The sequence below is a fragment of the Trachypithecus francoisi genome, unplaced genomic scaffold (assembly GCF_009764315.1).
Source record: "Trachypithecus francoisi isolate TF-2019V2 unplaced genomic scaffold, Tfra_2.0 Lachesis_group19, whole genome shotgun sequence".
NCBI lineage: Eukaryota > Metazoa > Chordata > Mammalia > Primates > Cercopithecidae > Trachypithecus > Trachypithecus francoisi.
The window spans coordinates 32,493,482-32,518,165 of NW_022681464.1; the positions used below are offsets into that span (position 1 = coordinate 32,493,482).

The following is a 24,684-nucleotide window of genomic DNA, read 5'->3' on the forward strand; positions in this document are numbered from 1 at the left end:
TATTTTATTAGAGTATATTAAGTATTACAGGCCAGGCACAGGGGCTCATGCCTGTAATCTTGGCACTTTGGGAGGCCAAGATGGGTGGATCACCTGATGTCAGGAGTTTGAGACCAGCCTGGCCAACATGGTGAAACCCCATCTCTACTAAAAACACACAAATTAGCCAGGTGTGGTGGTGTGTGCCTGTAGTTCCAGCTACTTGGGAGGCTGAGACAGGAAAATCGCTTGAACCCAGGAGATGGAGGTTGCAGTGAGCGGAGATTGTGCCATTGTACACCACCCTGGGCAACAAGAGCAAAACTCCATCTCAAAAAAAAAAAAAAAGAGTATATTAAGTATAGCAGAAAATGGACAAAGGATAAACAAGAGAGAAGACAAGAAAAAGAAATACAAATGGCCAGTAAAGCACTTGAAAAAAATGTACAACTTAATCATAATTAAATAAATGCACACCAAAATACCAAGATACTACTTTTCATCTTTCACACTGACAAAAAAAACATTAGATTTGACAGTACTAAACATTGATAAAGACGAGGAAGGCCGGAAGTAGTGGCTCACGCCTATAATTCCAGCATTTTGGGAGGCCGAGACGGGTGGATCACCTGAGGTCAGGAGTTCAAGACCAGCCTGGCCAATATGGCAAAACAAAGTCTCTACTAAAAATACAAAAATTAGCCAGGCGTGGTGGCATGCACCCGTAATCCCAGCTACTCTGGAGTCTGGGACAGGAGAACCACTTGAACCCAGGAGGCAGAGATTGCAGTGAGCCGAGATCACGCCACTGTACTCCAACCTGGGCAACAACAGTGAAACTCCATCTCAAAAAAAATAAAATAATATACACACTGAAAAAAACTGGAGGAGTCTACCCAAAATTATTAATGATTATCTCTGGGTGGTGGTATTAGGATGACTGTGTTTTTTATACATTCCTATACTGCCTGGACTTTCTATAGTAACACTTTAAAAATTACGCTGCGGCCGGGCGCGGTGGCTCAAGCCTGTAATCCCAGCACTTTGGGAGGCCGAGATGGGCGGATCACGAGGTCAGGAGATCGAGACCATCCTGGCGAACGCGGTGAAACCCCGTCTCTACTAAAAAAATACAAAAAACTAGCCGGGTGAGGTGGCGGGCGCCTGTAATCCCAGCTACTCGGGAGGCTGAGGCAGGAGAATGGCGTAAACCCAGGAGGCGGAGCTGGCAGTGAGCTGAGATCCAGCCACTGCACTCCAGCCTGGGCGACAGAGCGAGACTCTGTCTCAAAAAAAAAAAAAAAAAAAAAAAATTACGCTGCTTGCCATGCAGCATTATCTTTCATTCTGTGTAAATCCATTAATCTTGGGGAGAAGAGACTAAGTTTTCACATGATGGTATCATATTTTGCTCATTTACCTCCCTCCATATGCATGAAAGACAACAGATTCCTTTCCTGTACTAATACAGCCAGTGATTGTCTCCAACATTCCAGAGTTGACCATTTTATACATAAGTAAACGTGTCTTAGGATCAACTGCTTTTTCCTGCAAGAGATAAAGCACTGTAAGTGAAAATGACTGCTAATCATAAAATATTTTCTGAGCCACTTCTAATAACTTTTTTTTTTTTCTTTGAGACGGAGTCTTGCTTTTGTCACCCAGGCTAGAGTGCAATGGCACCATCTCTGATCACTGCAACCTCCACCTCCCAGGTTCAAGTGATTCTCCTGCCTCAGCCTCCCGAGTAGTTGGGATTACAGGTGCCCGCCACCACACCTAACTAATTTTTGCATTTTTACTAGAGATGGGGTTTCACCATGTTGGCCAGGCTGGTCTCAAACTCCTGACCTCATGATCCGCCCGCCTTGGCCTCCCAAAGTGCTGGGATTATAGGCTTGAGCCACCACACCTGGCCTAATATCTTTTTTTTTAGAGAGACAGAGAGAGACAGAGAGACAGGGTCTCACTCTGTTGTCCAGGCTGGAATGCAATGACATGATTATGGCTCACTACAGCCTCGAATTCCTGGGCTCAAGTGATCCTTCCACCTCAGCCTCCTGAGCAGCTGCAACTAAAGGTGCACACCAACATGTCCGGCTAATTTTTAAAAACTTTTTACTGAGACAGGGTCTCCCTATGTTGCCTAGGCTGGTCTCGAACTCCTGGGCTCAAGCGATCCTTCCACCTTGACCTCCCAAGGTGCTGGGAGCCACCCCACCTGGCTTATTTACATCTCTCTCTCTCTTTTTTTTTTTTTTTTTAAGGCAGGGTCTCAATCTGTCACCCAGGCTGCAGTACAGTGGCGCAATCATGGTTCACTGCAGCCTCAACTTCTTGGGCTCAACCAATCCTCCCACCTCAGCCCCCCGGGGTAGATGGGACCACAGGCATGTGCCACAGTGTCCAGCTAATTATTTTTGTAGAGCTGGGGGTCATGATGTTGCCCGGGCTGTTCTTGCACTCCTAAGGTCAAGTAATCCTCCTGTCCCAAAGTAGTGGGATTACAGGCGGGCACCACAGTGGCTAGATCTATTTACATCTTTGATTTGAAAAGCCAATCTCATGAAAAAATATCAAACATGAAGTTTTTTTATTCACCCAAAGTTTTCTAATATGAATCTTTCCAGTAAAAAAGAAAAAAAACTCTATAAATCCTTACTGCTGTAGAATGTTCCTTCTTCTCATGCAGGCGGGCACTTCGACGTTCTTCTGAGTAGGCATGTTGTTTTAAAGCATTGAAAACATGGTTTGATAGTTTTAAATCCATTCCAATTCCATCTCCTACCTGAAATTCAGGTGCAAACTGCCAAAAAGAAGAATTAGCATCTAAATATTTTAAAATAGGGACAGCTAAAAAAACAAACAAAAAAAACCAACAAGAAGATTAATCTTTAATGTCTTACTCAATAGATGATCACACTAGAAAACCAGAACTCATAGCTACTATAGAGAAAAAAATTAAATAACTCACAGAAAGAGGAGCAATACTATTTAAGAAATTACAACCCAAAGGAAGGCATTTATTCCAGGCATAGAAAACATCTCATCACATCCAAAACTAAGGTCTTTCAGCATGTGCGTTGTACTTTGCTTTTAGCCAAAGGACACAATATTGAACTGTGAAGGCTACACCAAATCTTACCAAAGAAATACAATTTTGTAATTATTTGTGGAGAGTGGGTTGTTATAGCAGACTATGATCACACCATGACAATTATGCTCTAGAACTGTGCAATTCAGTTAGGTTACCACTAGCCACACTTGGATATTTAAGTTAATTAAAATTAAATTAAAAATTCAGTTCCTCTATTATGGCACCCAAATTTCAAGTGCTCAATAGCAAATGTGGCTACCATATTGAACAGCACACATATAGAACATTTTCATTACCATAGAAAGTTCTATTGGACAGAACTCTTCTAGAATCAGATCTGGACTATTTCTAGAAATGATATAATTGAATATGTTTACTTAACAAGCATTTGTGCTTTAAAATCTAAATGTTTAATATATTATATTAACTACAATATTTATGAAGGATTTAGAATGTCTTTTTTTTTTTTTTGAGATGGAGTTTCACTCTTGTTGCCCAAGCTGGAGTGAAGTGGCATGATCTCGGCTCACTGCAACCTCTGCCTCCCAGGTTCAAGCGATTCTCCTGCCTCAGCCTCCCGAGTAACTAGGATTACATGTATGTGCCACCACACCCGGCTAATTTTGTATTTTTAGTAGAGATGGAGTTTTTCCATGTTGGTCTGGCTGGTCTCGAACTCCCGACCTTAGGTGATCTGCCCACCTCAGCATCCCAAAGTGCTGGGCTTACAGGTGTGAGCCTCCATGCCCAGCCTAGAATGCTATTTTTTAAAATTACACTTTACTTCTGATTTTACACAGGTAGTTCAGGCACAAGATAACAAATTCAAAATGCACAAAAAAGTATATGATGAAAAGTATTTCTCCCTCCCATTCATATTCCCCAATCACCACCATTATCTGTTTTTTGGGTAGGGATGCTATTTTATACAAATATGATGAAGAATAAATGTTATTTTCCTAATAACTACTTATTAATTTTAGAATCAATGTGAGTCAAAATAGTTTTTCAACACTGTTATGGAATTTTATTCTGAGGTACTTTATATTTTCATTAATGTCTCAGTTTTCATGATATTGCTATATTGTTATCTAAAAACATCTTTAGAAAGAAAGATATTTTTAGAAGTCTAAGATACTATATTTTAAAAGGTATTCAAGCAAAACTCTAAATTCAGAGATAGATACTTTCTGTAACTTACATTTTCCATTCTTGCTGTGTTCTTTCTCCCACATACTACTTCATCATGTTTGGTGGTGATATCTTTTCCTTTTCCAATAAAGCCCTTTTTAGGAGTGGGAACCGGTTTTGCTAAAGGCAATTGAAACAAGCCAGGTATATAAAAATAGCAAAGACTACATTGCTGCATTCACCATTGTCTGAAAAGACATTTGAATCTAAGAGTAAATTACCAAATGAAATTCAAAGAAAAATATAAAAGTAAGAGTTAATTGAAAAGATTAGTCTGGCCGGGCGCGGTGGCTCAAGCCTGTAATCCCAGCACTTTGGGAGGCCGAGATGGGCGGATCACGAGGTCAGGAGATGGAGACCATCCTGGCTAACACGGTGAAACCCCGTCTCTACTAAAAATACAAAAACTAGCCGGGCGAGGTGGCGGGCGCCTATAGTCCCAGCTACTCGGGAGGCTGAGGCAGGAGAATGGCGTAAATCCGGGAGGCGGAGTTTGCAGTGAGCTGAGATCTGGCCACTGCACTCCAGGTCGACAGAGCGAGACTCCGCCTCAAAAAAAAAAAAAAGAAAAGATTAGTCTTCCTATACCCCTATTCTGCTGCCTCCAGAAAGTAAAAGCTTTGGTACCTGGTCTGTAGGGATCATCACGAGTATCCTGCCAGTCAACTTCATCTTCAGAGCTATCGCTGTCTTCATAAGGATGCACTTTTCGATAATTTTCAAAGGAAATGGAAACTTAAAAAGCAAAAATAGTTGAAGATTTACTTAGGAGCACATTATGAGTGTTTTCTACCACTCAATGGAGCTGTCACAATAAGGTTATAGTACCTTTGCTATCTCCATTGAATTTTTTTTCTTCACGCCTAAGCTGTGCATCATATTCTCTGTCATATTCCATCTGTAGCATCTGAGCCAGCATAAGGTCACTGGAAGTATCAATGTTTTCTCCAGTAATAAATGGTCCTTCAGCAACGCTATTCAAAATAAGGCAATATAAACTAATATAATGTGCTTAAGTAAACAGAGGTTGCCAATTATCAGAGTAGGAGGTGCCTTTTCCATGTTAAAATTCAAAGAACTCTATCAAACCATTCACCTTCTCCTGCACAGCTAGCCTTAAGACCAATGGCATGCACCTGTGGTAGTACCAACTAGGGTTAAGAGAGCTAGGAGAGAAAGCTAAAGGTTCTATAACAAAATCCACACTGAGACCTAGAATTCATTTGTTCTGAATGAAAATCTGAGGCCGGGAGCAGTGGCTCATGCCTGTAATCCCAGCAGTTTGGGAGGCTGAGGCTGGTGGATCACCTGAGGTTGGGAGTTCGAGACCAGCCTGACCAACATGGAGAAACCCTGTCTCTACTAAAAATATAAAATTAGCCAGGCATGGTGGCACATGCCTGTAATCCCAGTTACTCGAGAGGCAGGAGAATTGCTTGAACCCGGGAGACAGAGGTTGCGGTGAGCCAAGATTGTGACACTGCACTCCAGCCTGGGCAACAAGAGCGAAACTCCATCTCCAAAAAAAAAAAAGAAAGTCTGGATGTTTCATTCATCCATAATGAAAGAACAGGTAAATATTCATGAAAAGATAAACTAAAAACACTTGATCAAAACCGTACCTCATCTAGTTCAACTGCGGCATTCACATGATATAACTCAAACTCACAGACCCAGTGGTTTGTCCAAGATACTAATGAAAACCAAGGCAACATCAGGACTAAAATTCAAGTATCAGTGGACTCTCAACATGGTGCTTTCTTCTGCCCTGCTTTTTCCAAACCACTTGTCATGACAATTACTCATCAAATCCTAAAACTCTGCTGTAAGTTGCTAGATAAAGTACTTTGTGAATTTTACTTACGCAACTTCAGGAAAAACGGCAGCTTCCTCTTCTAACTGTAATTCTTTGGCCAGCTGTTCACTCATTACATCAGCCAACGAACAAGATATCGTATTCTGAGGGACAGCCCATGGACACTACCAAAAAAGAAAAAAGAACAGCTCAACTCATCATAATGAAATAAAGCACCTCTCATTTTACAAATAATGTTATATTTTGAGAATTAAACTATGTCAGTTAAAAACCAGAAATGAATAACTAGCTATTTGCAGATATCATCTCAAAAGTAAAAATATCTCCCAAGTCAAATTTAGTCAAGGATATATGTAAACTAAAATAGCCAAAAGCACTTTTTAGCCTGCTAAGTAGGTATATCCTTAAAGCTGAGGGGAAGCATCAGGCCCACTGGCATCCCCCCACTAGCTCATGAGTTCATGTAATTCCTCTTGTTCCAATCCTTGCTCACCAAGCTACTTTCTGCTTATAATCTGATTTCTCAAGTAGATTTTCCTATAGGAATAGACTATACCAACTAGCACAATTTGAAGCCTAATGGAAAGTTATATCTCATTCTAATTTAAGCATTGAGTCATCTAAGTGTACAAATTAGTCAGCCCCTCTCAAAACATCTTAGGATATACTAAGACAAAAACAAGAACAGGCCAAGTGTGGGTGGATAACCTGAGGTCAGGAGTTTGAGACCAGCCTGGCCAACATGGTGAAACCCCATCTCTACCAAAAAGACGAACAATTAGTGGGTGTAGTGGTGCGTGCCTGTAGTCCCAGCTATTCAGGAGGCTGAGGCAGGAGAATCACTTGAACCTGGGAGGTTGAGGTTGTAGTGAGTAGAGATGATGCCACTGCACTCTATCCTGGGCAACAGAATGAGACCCCCTGCCACACACACACACACAAAAAGCAAGAACAAACAACAAAAATTTTATTTTTTATTTTATTTCTTTTTTTTTTTTTGGAGACAGTTTCCTCTGTCGCCCAGGCTGGAGTGCAGTGGCAGGATCTCAGCTCACTGCAACCTCCACCTCCCCGGGTTCAAGCGATTCTCCTGCCTCAGCCTTCTGAGTAGCTGGGTTTATAGGCGTGAGCTACCATGCCCAGCTAACTTTTGTATTTTTAGTAGAGATAGGGTTTTGCCATGTTGTCCAGGCTGGTCTCGAACTCCTAACCTCAGGTGATCTGCCTGCCTCAGCCTCCCAAAGTGCTGAGATTATAGGTGTGAGCCACCAAGCCTAGCCCCAAAATTTTATTTCTGAACTTTAGAAGCTGAGAAACAGGCTCTTAAAACAATACCAATACACACAGTAATATTCTGTCAGATCCAGTTGACCTTCCTCAGTGACACACTCCTGCCTCAGCCTTCTTGAAATCAAACTGCAGGTTTTATTTCAAATTCATAATTTTTGAGGGGGCAAGATGCTTTACTTAGCAGCAGCAAATGATTACATTTTATAGCCTACTGATTAAGACCTTCAATATTGAGTAAGATGCCTAAGCATCTCCTGAACTTGCCCAGCTCTTTCCATCCCTCTTCTATAACTCTACTCCAAGGTATCCCATTCGCTGGGTTACTTTCAGAGCATCCTGACGAATCTTTCTGCTCTCAGTCTTGGTAGTTTCCATTCTCCATACTGTAATACAGTAATTGTTCTAAAATGCAGATGTGATGGGTTCCATCTCCTCACTCAAAATCTCTTTTATTATTTCCCATTGCTTTTAGGATAAAGTCCAAACCCATTCCTTAACTACTACTGAGTATCTAATTTAGAATATAGCATAAAATGATATCTGTTTTAGCCACAAAATTATTTGATCAAGTTCAGCCAGTATAGGCCCTCTAGTTGGTCTAAAGGCCTGCTGCATGACACTCAGAGACAACTGGGCAAGTGACCTTTGTTCAGGTTCCACAGTACTGACATTCAGGAATTTACTTAGCTCAGGCTATTTGGGTGGAGCACCTAAGGGTGACAAATGATAACTATATTTATGCCTGAGTGAATGAGAATCAAGTTTTATCTAGTCTCACCCTGAGATTGAGGAAATACACCTGGCACCTAGCACATACCTACCATACACTATCGCAGAACTGTTCCAGCCTTCCGTAAGGCCAGACTCGGGAGAGAAGAAGAGGCTTCCTGAAGGTCTGGTGTGACTTTCATTCACTCTGTAATTGAGTGGAGAACTCTCTTGGTAAGGATTTTAAGGTCTAGAATCTTGAAGCTTTCTATCATCTGGAGAACATAGCTAATTTTTTGGCCTCATGACTCTGCTGAGTTCCTTCTGTATCCTCTAGGTAGAAGATACAATGCTGTTTAGCCTAGAAATGTTTCATCTGATCAGTTTCAAAGTCCAGGCTCCAAAAGGCAGGTGACTGTCTAACTCAGAATTTTCAATCACATTTGGCAATGACTAACAGTTGCATAACAGACAATATCTGAATATTCACTATATTTAAGTAATTTGGTTAAATACACATAACTTACATAGATTACTTAAATCACACAACAATTGAGTGGACAACAATGTCCACCTCACACTGAGGCAACTTCCTTGGGTGAGGTAAATAAGTCAAGATTTCAGAAAGGCTGCCACTCCCATACTTTGAACTCAAACCCAAACTCTTCAATCCATCCCCATTTTATGGATTTTAAAACTGAGATACATAAAGGCTTTTCTTTTAACCCAAGATGACATCATACATGGAAGTACCAAGCTCTGAACCAAGGCGATGCCAGGCTGCACTCTTAGCATTTTGCTATACAGCTTCCCTATCCCTGCACCCTGGAATGTGTGAAGCAAAGTGCCCTACTGTCTGCAATACACAATCCAAATTCCCCACCCTAGGCAACATGGCAAGATATCACCTCTACAAACAAATGTACAAACTGCCGGGCACAGTGGCAAACGCCTGCAGTCCCAGCTACTCAGGAGGCTGAAGTAGGAGGAGGATCATTTGAGTCCTATGATTGTGCCACTGCACTCCAGCCTGGGTGACAGAGTAAGACCCCGTCTCTAAATAAATAAAATCCAAATTCCTCAGCAAGGGATGCCCAACTTGCCCTGGTTTATCTGTCCAATCTCAACCCTCTTCTATCCTACACTCTAGTGACACTAATTGTATGCCAAAGATGGCATACTTAGGCCATGCGCAGTGGCTCACCCCTGTAATCCCAGCACTTTGAGAGGCCATGGCAGGCGAATCACCTGAGGTCAGGCGTTCGAGACAAGTCTGGTCAACATGGAGAAATCCCGTCTCTACTAAAAATATAAAAATTAGTATTTTTTATCCTAATTTACACTACAGGCATGGTGGCGGGTGCCCATAGTTCCAGTTACTCAGGAGGCTGAGGCAGGAAAATCGCTTGAACCCAGGAGGCAGAGGTTGCAGCAAGCTGAGATCCCGCCACTTCACTCCATCCTGGACGACAGAGCGAGCCTGTCTCAAAAACAAACAAAAAAGATGGCATACTTTCCCCACTGCATGCCTTCACACATTCCTTTCTCTACCATTGGTTTTTCTTCCTTCTTTATTTACACCAATTAAATGTCGCCTCCTCTATAAGGCTGTCTCAGTGTTACCAGAGTTGGACCCTTTCCTTTGTGTTCCCATAGCAGTCTGCAAACACTGTTAATGCAGAACTCATCACTGTATTAGAGCTCATGCATTAGCCACAATGGAGCATGAGTGTCTTGAAGGGTAGACACTTCTTATCCACCCTCAGAGCCCAGCATAGAGCTTTGGATATAAAGAGACACTCCAGTATTTCCTGAGCAGTATGTGCCAAAAGAAAACACTGGAGTGATTGGCTGCAGAAGTCTGATGTCTTTCTACATCCTTACTAATCTAATGTCCTTTCCCCCATCTTGGAAAGGCTGCCCTTTTGCCTGCCCACTTCAGAGGCTTCAAGTCTGTTGCCATCTGTTAATTAATTCTGCTAAGGTATTAAAGTATTAGCTGACAATCTGTCAGAAGAGGCAAAAATGACAGGCAGGAATTTTGTTATTTTGAGGCAGAGATCGACCTACTCACAGATACACTGAATCAGAAAGGGAAACATGTAGGGACCTCAAACTGCACCAAAGCATCCTCGCTGTCCACTCCTACTGACCCTAGACTCTAGAGACTATACTACCCTGTACCAGCTCAAGTGGTCCACCTCACACTGAGGCAACTTCCTTGGGTGAGGTAAATAAGTAAAGATTTCAGAAAGGCTGCCACTCCCATACTTTGAAATCAAACCCAAACTCTTCAAGCCAACAATTAAAAGCCCTCCATCCACTTTTTCCAGGCTGTGAGAGGGACAGCTTCTGGGGTCGGGAGAAGACCCCCTGGGTTTTCCCTATAGGCACAAGAAGTTTGCTATCCCAAGTGCTCAGAAAATTTACTGCAGGCTCCTCCTATGAACAGATACCATAGGTGGTATGTAAGGGAATCCTCTGTCATCTGTGACTCTTCAGTAAACCGCTCTTTGTAAAAAAGCTAACGAGATGGGGGAAATGCCCTCCATAATCTTGCTCCGTCCTAGCCATCCAAAGTCATTTCCTACTTTTCCACTCATCAACACAAACTCCCTATAGTGTCACAATCTGATGGGATGCCTCATACAATCCTTTCCAGTCAGCAATTCTTCTTCAAAGGACATCCATCAAGCTTTTCACCAGCCTCTTGGTTCCTTTTTCCTATTGCTAAATAACCCTAAGACCCACCCTGTTTTCCTCTCCTTTGCAAAACCGCCACCACTGAACTCTGTTCCTTGGGCTTCTTCACTACTACCACATGCTCCCCCACCTGGCTGGCTGCACATTAGTGGGGAATCATCTCTCTTTCTTTCCACTTCCTAAAGATATGACCTTCGCTGCTTGTATCATTTTTTTTTTTTAAAGGTTTCCTGCAGACAATTATGGGTAAAGAATCAAGTAAAATTAAAAATGGCAGCTGGGCGCAGTGGTTCACGCCTGTAATACAAAACTTTGGGAGGCTGAGGCGGGCCGATTGCTTGAGCTCAGGAGTCCGAGACTAGCCTGGGCAACATAGTGAAACCCCGTTTCTACTAAAATACAAAAAAAAAAAAAATTAGCCAGGCATGGTGATGCACACTTGTAGTCTCAGCTACTCTGGAGACCGAGGCACGAGAATTGCCTGAGCCCAGGGGCGGAGGTTGCAGTGAGCCAAGATTGCGCCACTGCACTCCAGCCTGGGCGGCAGAGTGAGACTCTGTCTCCAAAATAAATAAATACATAAAAGAAAACCAGCAAACATGAAACAGGCACACAGTAACAAAAATTCAGTCCTCTACTGGAAGCAAGTCAAGAGAAATGTAACCTACAGGAAGGTGCCCTTTCTAATCATACAGCCAGAAGACATAATCTAAGTAGAATATTTAAGTAAGTAATTTTTCAACTCAAGACAAGTGTCTTTGAAAAAAATAATGTGGGACTACATAACAACACTAATCCATTTTTAAAAAATTTTTTGGTTTTAGAACAGTCTTACTTTTACAGAAAAAAACTGCCAAGATAGTACAGAGTTCCCAAATACTATACTCAGTAGTTTATCTTATTAACACCTTATTAGTATTCTACATTTGTCACAATTCGTGAACCAATATTGATACATTTTATTATTAACTAAGTCCATACTCTACTCAGATTTCCTTAGTTTTTCTCTAACATCCTTTTTCTGTTCCAGGATCCCATTCAGAATACCACATTACATTTAGTTGCCACGTCTCCTTAAGCGCCTCTTAGGCTGTTGAGTTTCTCAGAGTTCCCTTGTTTTTGATAACTTTGACAGTTTTGAGGTGTACTGCGATTTTTTTTTTTTTTTTTTTTTTTTTTACAACTCTCTATCAACAGAGCTACACACTTCCTCACTTTTGCTTACAGTTTGCCAATCCTCCCTTCTTGGAATATCCCCTAAAATTCTTTGTCCACAATAGTAGTTAGGCATTTTGTAACTTGCACCCTGGTACTCTGAGAGAAGGATCCCCAAGACCCATTCAGAGGGTCTATGATGTCAACATTTTCATAATAGTAATAATACATTATTTGTCTTTTTAACTCTCATTCCCCCAAGAGTGCGGAGTTTTCCAGAGTCTACATCAGATGTGATGACATCATCACTGATGGCTAATGGAATGTGTGCTTGGTATTCTGGTGTTTTCTAAAATTTTCTAAAGAGTAGATTTAAGATACAAATGCATTTTTAGAGATTAACCCAGTTTGTTCTCAGTATTTCTACTATGCTCTTATTACCCCTCTTCACTTATATCTGCTACAATCTACTTAGCTGTGAGGATGGATTTTCTTCAAATACTTCAACCTCACAACAGGTTGAATGATAAAAGAAGACAGAAGAATCCAGATGTCTTCTAATAAGTCAGATGTTAGAGATTTGCAAACATATAAAATACTGTTCACTAATTTTTGTTTTCAGATATAGTTTTCTTTTGGCCAGGTGTGGTGGTTCACACCTGTAATGCTAGCACTTTGGGAAGCCAAAGTGGGAAGATTGCTTGAGGTCACAAGTTCCAGACCAGCCTGAGCAACACAGTAAGATCTCAACTCTATTTTTTTGTTTGTTTTCTTTTTCTACTTTTCTCATATGTTCTAATCTATTTTTCTAAGTTTTCTTTAAATATAAAAATGTTATTTATGTTAACATATGACTTTTTTTTTTTAAGCCAGCTAAATTTAGCAGTGGGGAGGTTGTATATCAACTTTAGTGACACTAAAGTGAATAAGTTCTGATAACCCACTACCATCAGACTAGCATGACTTTTAAATGACTTAAAATTTTTCTATTTCTCAGTTTTAATTTCAGATATGATAAATATCAATTGATATAATCAATGTAAACAAAAGACATTTGGGGTCCTCAATTTTTAAGAGTATAAAGAAGCCCGGGCCAGGCATGGTGGCTCACACCTGTAATCCTAACATTTTGAGAGGCCAGGTGGAAGGGGGTGGGGTACTACTTGAGCCCAGGAGTTCAAGACCAGCCTAGGCAACATGGTGAAATCCGATCTCTACAAAAAAACACAAAAATTGGCCGGGCACAATGGCTCACACCTGTAATCCCAGCACTTTGGGAGGCCAAGGCAGGAAGATCACAAGATCAAGAGATCGAGACCATCCTGGCCAACATGGTGAAACTCCATCTCTACTAAAAATACAAAAATTAATTGGGCATGGTGGCACGCACCTGTAGTTCCAGCTACTCGGGAGGCTGAGGCAGAAGAATCGCTTGAACCCAGGAGATGGAGGTTGCAGTGAGCCAAGATCGCACCACTGCTCTCCAGCCTGGTGACAGAGCGAGACTCTGTCTCAAAAAAAACAAAAAACAAAAATTAGCTAAGTGTGGTGGCACTGGCCTGTAGTCCCAGCTAATCAGGAGGCCGAGGTGGGAGGATTGTTTGAGGCTGCCAGGTCAAGGTGCAGTGTGAACTGTGATTATGCCACTGCACTCCAGCCTGGGTGACAGAGTGAGACCCTGTCTCAATTTAAAAAGAAAGAGGCCGAGGCAGGCATATCACAAGGTTAGGAGATCGAGACCATCCTGGCTAACACAGTGAAACCCGTCTCTACTAAAAATACAAAAAATTAGCTAGGCGTGGTGGCGGGCGCCTGTAATCTCAGCTACTCGGGAGGCTGAGGCAGGAGAATAGCTTGAACTTGGGAGGTGGAGCTTGCAGTGAGCCAAGATTGCAACACTGCACTCCAGCCTGGGTGACAGAGTAAGACTCTGTCTCAAAAAAAAAAAACAAAAGAAAAGAAAAAGGAAGAGGCTGGGCACGGTGGCTCACGCCTGTAATCCTAGCAGTTTGTGAGGCCGAGGCGCATGGATCACTTGAGGTCAGGAGTTCGAGACCAGCTTTGCCAATACGGTGAAATCCCGTCTCTACTAAAAATACAAAAATTAGCTGGGCGTGGTGGTGGGTGCCTGTAATTCCACCTACTCAGGAGGCTGAGTCACAAGAATTGCTTGAACCCGGGAGGCAGAGGTTGCAGTGAGCTGGGAGCAAACCACAGTACTCCAGCCTGGGCGATAGAGCACCTCTCCATCTCAAATGAGAGGGGAGGGGAGGGGGGAGGGGAGAGGAACGGGGAGGGGGAAGAGGAGGGGAGAGAAAAAGAAAGGAAGGAAAGGAAAGAAGGAGGAAGGAAAGAAAGAAAAAAGTACTGACTAAAAAGTTTTGAGAATCCTTCCATTTTTCAAAACCCTCCTCAAATCTTCACCTCCTCCATGTAGGCTTCTGTCACTTTGGTTTTCCAAAAGGTTAGAGAAAAAAAGGATTAATGATAGTACTTTCAGCCTGTTTCTAATTGTTTTGCCTTTCAAAACACTGTCCTCCCAATAGACAGCATCTAGAAATCCCAGAAGCATTTTTGTTGCACAATGAAAATGGAATTGTATAGTTCTGACGATGTACACTTAAATAAAAATATGACTGTTAAATATTTTATTACTGAATTAGTTTTGTAAGTGAAATTTGTTCTGAGATTAGGATGTATTCTGAATACAGTTTGTCTCATTTGACATTTTTATCAGCCTTTACCAATGCTTAACTGAAGGACTTTAACATACAAAGTATATATTTACAATACTAGTCTATCTACTGATTTCATCCTTTTATGTCTACTAATCTTGACCTTGTAAACAAGGCTTTAAGGAAAAATACACAAAATAACATGCAGATGGTAACCACATTTGTCAATGCAGTATCTCAGATTCTTCCAACAGTTGTATGAGAACTTTTATAAAATTAACTTTCCTTTACTTAACAGCTAATTATTGACCCCTTTTCCTGTTAAGACCTAGCCTGAAGATCTAATAAGTTTCACAGGTGACCTTTTAAATGGGAACAAATATTTGTGTTAGCATGTAAAGAACAATTATGAAGCTAAAAAAGCTAGACTCCTTCACGACCTTAATTTGTGGAACAAAAAATCCCAATGGAAGCACTCCGCTCTCAAGCAGACCCTCCATAAAGTGGCAGAAAAGTATTTTCATCCATATAATCAAAGTATCATGAAAAAGACCTGCCTGGAAACCAGAAAGCAAATGTGAAATAAAGGTCTTTAGTTTGCCATTCTATGAAAAAGTTTAAACGTCAAAACTTACGCATATCATGAAATTCATAACCACTTTACAGTCCGTGGCGTGCACATGAATATTAGCGTCGAGGGAGGAGGGTGCGCCTGGGTTTTATCTTTTACTACTTCAAAAACAAGAAATTTCCGAACTGGAATAACCACACTTGACAAATTAAGTAAACAGCTCCCTAAACCAACTTTCTGTCTGGCTAGCTGTGTATTCGGCTGACTCACTTGGCCCGTGAAAAACAAGATCGTGCTTGTTTCCCCTCCACTATCAGCGTGTGTAAGCCAGTACTGCTCAAATACATGCTACGGTGACACAGAAAGTACGCTGAAGAAATAGAGAGCCTTAACCACTCAAGGTGGCATTTGGGAGATTCAGCCGCCCTCCGCCCCTCTTTCCGCTCCCTCCATCCCCACCCCGGCACCCCCGCGGCCAGTGCCCCCTTGCCAAGGTCGGCGGGTTCCCGCCCCAGAACTTCCCGAGTCGCCCACGAAGCCGCCCTTTCCGAGCCTTCCGAGAGAACCAGCCCGTGTGACCAAGGCAAGTACTCCAGCCTCCTCTGCCACTTACCTTGCTGGGTCCCCAAGCCGCTGCCGGCCCGGGCTCAGGCGATGCCACTCCTACCAGATCCATTCGGGGATGAAGGCAGAGACAAGAACAGAGCAGAGAGGTGGCAAGATGGGAAGCAGGCTCCGCCGAGGAGACAGGCGGGGCAGGGACAACTGGCTGCTGATGCCGGAGAGGAGGTGACAGATGGCGGCGACGGCGGCGGCCGCGTCCGGAACTGAATCTCTCCTCTTCCGCCCTCTTCGCTAGGACAGTCGCTTGCAATTGGCCACACGCCCCTAGCTCCTCCTTAAGGCTTCTTTCCCCGCCCCCGGGAGGGCTACTTCCGGCCGCTGACCGCCAGGCTCGGGGAAGCAAGGATCAGCTGGCTGTCGCTTGGGGTCACGTTGCCCATGTCGGGCAGGGCATGGCAAGAACTGGGTGTGGCTTCCTTTGGCCCAGGCTCTGCCCTGTCCCCGCACTGCCATCTCCTTTCCTCCTTGGCACCCCGAGACTGCAGCTGGATCTAAACTAGATTAGACTGGTGGATTGTAAATAAATAAACTAGGCTTTCTCTGTTCATTCATTATTTCCTGGAGCAGTTCTAAACTGGGATGACTTGGGAGACAGAAAATGGCAGGTTTATAGAGGGAAAAGGCCTGGAGAGGACGGTCGGAGTTTGTGGTGGTGGTTGTTGGGGGGCGGGGCGTGGAATGCGGAAAATGTGTAAAATGTGTTATGTAACAGTGAACAAAAATAAGACTGCATAATGAAAGTTTTGATTCTGTATTTTGTACAGAGATTCTAATAAAATGACCATTTAAAAGATAACTAAGCATTGCATTTCACTTGGTATATCAATGCACTCTTCAAATCTTTCATGAACTTTTTAGTCCTCAAAATTACCCTGAGAGCTAAATTCTGTCATTATCTCTATTTTACTGATATTGAAACTGAGGCACAGAGAGGTAAAGTAATTTAGTTGACGTCACACAGATAACAAGTGGCAAAGCTAATAAGGGGTGAACCCAGACAATCGGTTTGGGAACTGGACTAGTTGTACATTATATTTCGACTATGAACAATACACTGTCTATATGTTGTATGTTCAAACATACTAGAAATAGGTACTGAATAACTCTTTTCCCTAAATCTCAGTTCCAAGTCAGTATCTCTGTCCATACTTGAGAGCTCTAGGTTACTGATCTTAATGATTTCCATTAGCATGCAATCTTTGCCTCCTTTCCATTCCAGGTGAAAACGTTCTGAATCCTCCAAACACTCCTATTGCAGTAAGGCAAACTTTAGCCATATGATAGGGTACAGACGTGTGCTTGGCAAGTGTTGCCTATATATGTGAATGTGTGTGGAAATTGTGTTCCTTCTTAGTGTTTAAAGGATTGTAATTGGAGGATAAGTAGTTGAAGAAAAAAGGTGTAACTATTAATAGAAATGGACTTCTCAATTCTGGTTAGGAAAAAATAGGAGAGGCCTGGGCGTGGTGGCTCATGCCTGTAATCCCAGCACTTTGGGAGACCAAGGCGGGTGGATCACCTGAGGTCAGGAGTTTGAGACCAGCCTGGCCAACATGGTGAAACCCCGTCTCTACTAAAAATACAAAAATCAGCCGGGTGTGGTGGCACACACTTGTAATGCCAGCTACTCAGAAGGCTGAGGCAGGAGAATCACTTGACCCTGGGAAGTGAAGGTTGCAATTAGCTGAGACCGTGCCACTGCACTCCAACCTGAGCAACAGAGCGAGACTCCATCTCAAAAAAAAAAAAAAAAGAAAAGAAAAGAAAAAAAAGATTAAAAGGAAAAGAGCAGACCGGAAAGAAAAGCTGAGATGCAGTGTATGACAAAAATGTACCAGTGAGAGACTATTTGGGGGATATATCAGAAAAGGACAGGAAGTCGAAAATAAAACTAGGAATCTGAATTTTGTTTTGTTTTGAATGTAAAGGAGAAAGAGGTCAGATTTTTTTTTAACTTTTTTCTTTTCTTTTCTTTTTGAAACGGAGTCTCGCTCTGTCGTCAGGCTGGAGTGCAGTGGCGTGATCTAGGCTCACTGCAACCTCCGCCTCCTGGGTTCAAGCGATTCTTCCGCCTCAACCTTTCAAGTAGCTGGGACTATAGGCGCGTGCCACTGAGCCTGGCTAATTGTTGTATTTTTAGTAGAGACGATGTTTCACCGTGTTGGACAGACTGGTTTCCAGCTCTGACCTCCTGATCCGCCCACATTGGCCTCCCAAAGTGCTGGGGTTACAGGCGTGAGCCACCGCGCAGATGTCAGGAAGGATTCCTTAGAATAGATGACACTTGATCTCAGCCTCACAAGATGACCAGGCTGTAAGGTGGAGCGGGACCTTCTGTACAAGGGGAGCAGTCTTCAGGGTACCTCAGAAAAGACCAGGTGATTTGGCATGGTCAGATGCAGGGCTCAACAGGGACAAAGTGAAAGAATGGGTTGGAGAATGCAGGAAAGGTCCAGGTCCAAGACTCTTTTGGTTTTGTTTTTGACACAGAGTCTTGCTCTGTCACCCAGGCTGGAGTGCAGTGGCACAATCTCGGCTCACTGCAACATCCGCCTCCCAGGTTCAAGCAGCAATTCTCCTGCCTCAGCCTTCTGAGTAACTGGGACTACAGACATGTGCCACCACACCCAGCTAGTAATTTTTTTTTTTTTTTGACACAGAGTGTCACTCTGTAGCCCAGGTTGGAGTGCAGTGGCACAATCTCGACTCACTGCAACCTCCGACTCCCAAGTTCAAGCGATTCTCTGGCCTCAGCCTCCCGAGTAGCTGGGATTACAGGTGCCCGCCACCACACCCGGCTAATTTTTTTTTTTTTTTTTAAGAGACGGAGTTTTGGCCGGGCGCGGTGGCTCAAGCCTGTAATCCCAGCACTTTGGGAGGCCGAGACGAGCGGATCACGAGGTCAGGAGATCGAGACCATCCTGGCTAACACGGTGAAACCCCGTCTCTACTAAAAATACACACACACACACACACACACAAAAACTAGCCGGGCGAGGTGGTGGGCGCCTGTAGTCCCAGCTACTCGGAAGGCTGAGGCAGGAGAATGGCATAAACCCAGGAGGCGGAGCTTGCAGTGAGCTGAGATCTGGCCACTGCACTCCAGTCCGGGCGACAGAGCGAGACTCCGCCTCAAAAAAAAAAAAGAAAAAAAAAAAGAGAGACGGAGTTTTGCCACATTGACCAGGCTAGTCTCGAATTCGCGACCTAGGTGACCCGCCTGCCTCGGCCTCTCAAAGTTCTGGGATTACAGATGTGAGCCATCGCGCCGGCCGACACAGTCTTTAAATGTGTTAATACCTTCAGTCTAATTTCAAGTCTCAGAAACCTTTTCTTTCTTTATTCCAACTTTGATCCAATTCCTCTTATTTCCAAGATTTGATTGTTGGGTTTTGGTGCCGATGTTGGCAGTGCCAGATGGGGGCAGGGCAGGATGGGAGGCAGGCATCTCAATGGAGGTCAAGAAGTCTGAGATAACTTCCGTTTTTTGAGTGGTTGACTAGGTGGAAGGCGGTGCCTGGAGATCTGGTTTGAAGGGAAGATGATAGAATTAATTTTGTATTATACATGTCACAATTAGGTTGTTTATGGAACACAGCAGCTATCAAAAACTGTAAATGCACATTTATTTGCCTATCTGTTTTTTTTCCCCCTCCCAGGAGAGGAGGAATTGTGTTCACTATTGTAAACCAGTGCCTCATATGGTGGCTGGCATATAGTAGGCACTCAATACACATTTGCAAATGAACAAACTGTATGGATGCTGTTTGAAAGTGGCCAATAGTCAGTCTAGAGTTTATGAGACAAAATAGGCGCTGAAAACAAAAACTTAGTAGCCATCATCATAACTACCATTTATTAAATGCTTAGTATGTGTTTAAACATTTCAAATACATTAGCTCATTAGGTTCTACTTTTTGTTTTGCTTTGTTTTCATGATAGGGTCTCCATCTGTCACCCAAGCTGAGTGACAGCTCACTGCAACCTGGAACTCATGGGCTTATGTCCCACCTCAGCCTCCTGAATAGCTGGAAGTAAAGGCACATGCCACCACGCCTGGCTGACTTTTAAATTTTTGGTAGAGATGGGGTCTCGCTACATTGCTCAGGCTGGTCTTGAACTCCTGGGCTGAAGTGATCCTCCTATCTTGGTCTTCCAAAGTGTTGGGATTACAGGTATGAGCCACCACTCTTGGCCAATTCTTAAAACAATTATGGTGGATATTGTTATTCCTATATTAGATAGCTGAAAGTTGGAGAGCCTGATGTAACACAGAATGAATTATGTGGTTTATAATGGCTGTGGACGTAATTTTTTCTGTTGTTTGTTTGTTTGTTTTTGAGAGAGTCTTACTCTGTCACCCATGCTGGAGTGCAATGGCGCAGTCTTGGCTCACTGCAACCTCCGCCTCCCAGGTTCATGTGATTCATCTGCCTCAGCCTCCTGAGTAGCTGGGATTACAGGTGCGTGCCACCACGCCCTGCAAATTTTTGTATTTTTAGTAGAGGCGAGATTTCACCATGTTGGCCAGGCTTGTCTTGAACTCCTGACCTCAGGTGATCTGCCAGCCTCAGCCTCTCAAAATTCTGGGATTACAGGTGTGAGCCACTGCACCCAGCTGGGCATAATTTTAAAAGGAGCTGGTTATTAGGAGGAATGTAGGGAGTTAGGGACAGGAGATTTTGATGCATTGGAGTAAAGAAATTCAGTGGGAGAACGGACACATGGAGCTAAAGAATTAAGTTGGTGTGGATATGGAGAAATGGGAACCCTCAGACATGGCTTGTAGGAATGTGAAATGGTGCTCTGCTGTGGAAAACAGTTTGGCAGTTCCTCGAAAAGTTAAACATAGAATTATCATATAACCGAGAAATCCTATTCATAGGTATATACCCCCAAAGAACTGAAAACAGATAACCAAACACTTGTATGTGAATGTTTACAAAACCATTATTCATGGTAGCCAAAAGGTAGAAACAAACCAAATGTCCATTAGTGGATAAATGGACAAAATATGATATATACAAACAATGGAATATTATTCAGTCATAAAAAGGAAAAGTTATGGATTGAGTTTGTGTCCCCACAAAATTCATATTTGAAGTCCTAACTCCCAGTACCTCAGAATGTAACCGTACTTGGAGATAAGGTCTTTGAACAGGTGATTATGTTAAAATAAGGCCATCAGGATGGGACCCTAACCTAGTATGATTAGTGGCCTTATAAAAAGAGGAAGAAACCCTAGCACCATACTCATACACACAGAGATGACCATGGGAAGAGGCAACCAGAGGGCAACCATGTGTGGGCCAAGAAGAGAGGCCTCAGAGGAACCCAACCCTGCCAGTACCTTGATCTTGAACTTCCAACCTCCAGAACTATGAGAAAATAGATGCTTGTTATATAAGTCACCCTGTCTACGGTATTGTGTCAAGGCAGTGCTAGCAAGCTAATACAGGACTGAAGTACTGATATGTGCTACAATGTGGATGAGCATTGAAAAAAACATGATGCTGAGTGAAAGAAGTCAGACATAAAGGCCACATATTCTATGAACTCATTTATATGAAAAATCCAGAATAGGTGAATTTATAATGACAGAAAGCAGACTGAGGGTTGCTAGGGAATGAGTGGGAAGGAGATAATGGGGAGTGACTGCTTCAAGGGTAAGCGTAATGGGGTTTTCTTTAGGGGTGATATAGGTGGTGTCAGCACACCATTGTGAATCTGCTAAATGCTGAATTTCACACTTTAAAATGTTAATTTTATGTTATGTGAATTTCACCTCAATTTTTTAAAAAAGTGACAGAGATAGTGAGCTATTGAAGGATTTTAGAGGTAGAGGAGATGCAGGCAATTCCGAGGTCAGAGGAAGCCATAATGAAGAGGTGGTGAGGTTAAGGTTGGGAAGCTTAACGGATCAGGATAAACATGTCAGTGTATTGGACAGGTGATATGTGCGGACCCTAAAACTACCCAGCAAGATGGCAGGACTTGAGGTACAGTGGAAGAGAATGTACCAGTGCCACAGTCTTCAGACAATGTGTAGATTGTACCCAAGAGATTGGTAGATGATGCTGTTAAGGAAACTTAGAGGTCATGATAATGGAATGGTTAGAGACTTGAGAGACTTGACAACCGAGGGGCCAGGAATAACATTTTGGGAGCTGCGATGGGGAGAGTAAGGAATGCTGCCCTGCCCTGGAGGGAAATGAGTGGTTCCAGAAGACACTTAGGTTTTTTTTTTTTTTTGAGACGGAGTCTCGCTCTGTCACCCAGGCTGGAGTGCAGTGGCCAGATCTCAGCTCACTGCAAGCTCCGCCTCCCGGGTTCACGCCATTCTCCTGCCTCAGCCTCCCGAGTAGCTGGGACTACAGGCGCCGCCACCTCGCCCGGCTAGTTTTTTGTAGTTTTTAGTAGAGACGGGGTTTCACCGTGTTAGCCAGGATGGTCTCGATCTCCTGACCTTGTGATCCGCCCGTCTCGGCCTCCCAAAGTGCTGGGATTACAGGCTTGAGCCACCGCGCCCGGCCCTGACACTTAGGTTTTAAATGAGGCAAGGACGTAGGGAGGGCAGGCTGTAACGACAAGGGAAGTTGATTAATCCCTTGTTATGGAATGGGTTCCCATGGGTCTTGTGGTTTAACAATTTTAATGGTTGCTTGTTGACCGTTAAGGTACATACCTAATGCCACCAACTATGTACTCCTTAAAAAGGTAGAAGGACATGCACAATATTTACAAATTCTACATTTACAAATGTTGCTAACAGGAAAAATGTGGTTTACCAATAACAGCATTTAGTCCTATGTGATTTAATAGTGAGTCTTTCAATGGGGAAATGGCCATTTTGCTGTCAGGCAGAGTAAGCACAATGTTTAGAGGCTTTGGCTCCAGCTCCTACTCCCTGTCTTCTCTGCTGATGAACTCACTGGTTCTCTCTTTTTTTTTTTTTTTTTTTTTTTTGAGATGGAGTCTTGCTCTGTAGCCCAGGCTGGAGTGTGGTGGCACGATCTCGGCTCACTGCAAGCTCTGCCTCCCGGGTTCACGCCATTCTCGCGCCTCAGCCTCCGGAGTAGCTGGGACTACAGGCACCCACCACCACGCCCGGCTAATTTTTTTTGTGTGTATTTTTTTTTAGTACAGACAGGGTTTCACTAAACCCTGTTTAGCCAGGATGGTCCCAATCTCCTGACCTCGTGGTCCACCCACCTTGGCCTCCCAAAGTGCAGGATTATAGGCGTGAGCCTCTGCGCCCGGCCAAACTCACTGGTTCTCAGCAGGAATGAAACTATTCGAGAATCTGCCCTGCCCAAACATATGAACCAGCAGATTCTTTGGTCTCTAAAGAGAATAGAAATAAGGCTCTTTAGTTTTTAATATTGAAATAAGTCTATTCTGCAAATAGCTGTTTTAGGCAATTAACAACTATCTATTAACTACCTAGGAGCCCCCAAAGTCCTTTGGGAAAAACAAAGAACTGTGAGATTGCACTTGGAGACAGAACAATAGTCACACAATAACATTAAATCACAATACAACACTTCTGCCTCAAAGAGTGCATGATTTATTTCCAAATGACAGCTATAGACACAAACATTTCAGGATTCATTGTGGGGTAGTGAGATCTGGAAAGGCAGCATGGCACCAAAGTAGGTCATGAAGGTTGGGGAGAAGCTGTTTAACACTAGTTTGGGTGGAAGAACAGCCTAAGACTAGGCACAGGGGCAGGAAAGCCCATAGTATATTTAGTGACTACTGAGTAGTTTCATAAGATTACTAGATGAAATGTTACAGATATGGGTCAGTTAGGGTCAGCTGGGACTCAGCAGTTCTTAAGCCTATCTAACCCATTGCCATTTTTAATAACAAAGATTTTGTTTTACTCCCTTTACTGCATAGTATCTTTTAAAATTGATATATAATGATCTGACTATAAGGGATAAACAAAAGGGAATTCATTTTTATTTATTTAAGACAGAGTCTCGCTTGTGTCATCCAGGTTGGAGTGCAGTGGCACAATCATGGCTCACAAGAGCCTTGACCTCCTAGGCTCAAGCAATTCTCTTGCCTCAGCCTCCTGAGTAACTGGGAGGTGTGCGCCACCACACCTGGCTACTTTTTTATTTTTATATTTTGTAGAAATGGGGTTTCACCATGTTGCCAAGGCTGGTCTCAAACTCCTAGGCTCAAGTGATCCTCCTGCCTTGGCCTCCCAAAGTCCTGAGATTACAGGTGTGAAGCACTGTGCCCGGCTTCTAGAATCATTTGCTTAAAAGTGCTGTTCTTTGTCCATTGGATTGTCTTGTCAAAAATCAGTTGACCATAAATGTGAGGGATTTCAATTCTATTCCGTTGGTCTATATGTGTATCCTTTTGCCAGCACCATACTGTCTTGAGTGTAGCTTTGTAATAATCTCTGAAATTAAGAATTGTGAATCCCTTAACTTTGTTCTTCTCTTTCAAGATTTTTAGCTATAAAGGGTCTCTTTAATTTCTGTATGAATTTTAGGATCAGTTAATTTCTGCAGAGAAAGATAAACCAGCTAGAATTCTGATTGGGACTGTATTGAATCTGTAGATCAACTTGGGGATTATTGTCATCTTAATAATATCCAGTCTTCCAATCCATAAGCATGGGATATTTTTCTGTTTAATTTTATTTATGTATTAGTTAATTCAATTGGTCTTCTTTAATGCCCTTCGAAAATATTTAATAGTTGTCAGATAATAAATTTTGCATTCATTCTGCCAATTTTTCCTAAGTATTGTTTTGTATCATATTTTAAATGAAACTGATTCCTTAGTTTTATTTTCAGATTGTGCATTGCAAGTGTATAGAAATATAATCGATTTTTGTATATTGATCTTGCAT

General features: G+C 42.8%; 1 protein-coding gene across 3 annotated transcripts in view; it reads right to left on the reverse strand.

Moving 5' to 3' along the window:
* RIOK3 (RIO kinase 3) overlaps positions 1-16,470 on the reverse strand; it is a 30,790-nt gene extending 14,320 nt beyond the window's left edge. The window contains exons 1-8 of one of the 3 annotated variants that reach the window (XM_033178133.1): positions 15,799-16,464; positions 8,195-8,289; positions 6,132-6,247; positions 5,096-5,241; positions 4,895-5,002; positions 4,278-4,387; positions 2,642-2,785; positions 1,400-1,527 (exon numbers count right to left, since the gene is read on the reverse strand). In XM_033178133.1, coding sequence (XP_033034024.1) covers positions 1,400-1,527; positions 2,642-2,785; positions 4,278-4,387; positions 4,895-5,002; positions 5,096-5,241; positions 6,132-6,247; positions 8,195-8,197 — 755 coding nt within the window. In that variant the 5' untranslated portion in view covers positions 8,198-8,289; positions 15,799-16,464. Of the gene's footprint in view, positions 1-1,399; positions 1,528-2,641; positions 2,786-4,277; positions 4,388-4,894; positions 5,003-5,095; positions 5,242-6,131; positions 6,248-8,194; positions 8,290-15,798 lie in introns of all 3 variants that reach the window. The other 2 variants (XM_033178132.1, XM_033178135.1) reach the window with 2 other exon arrangements.
* Between the last annotated feature and the right edge of the window lie 8,214 nt (positions 16,471-24,684).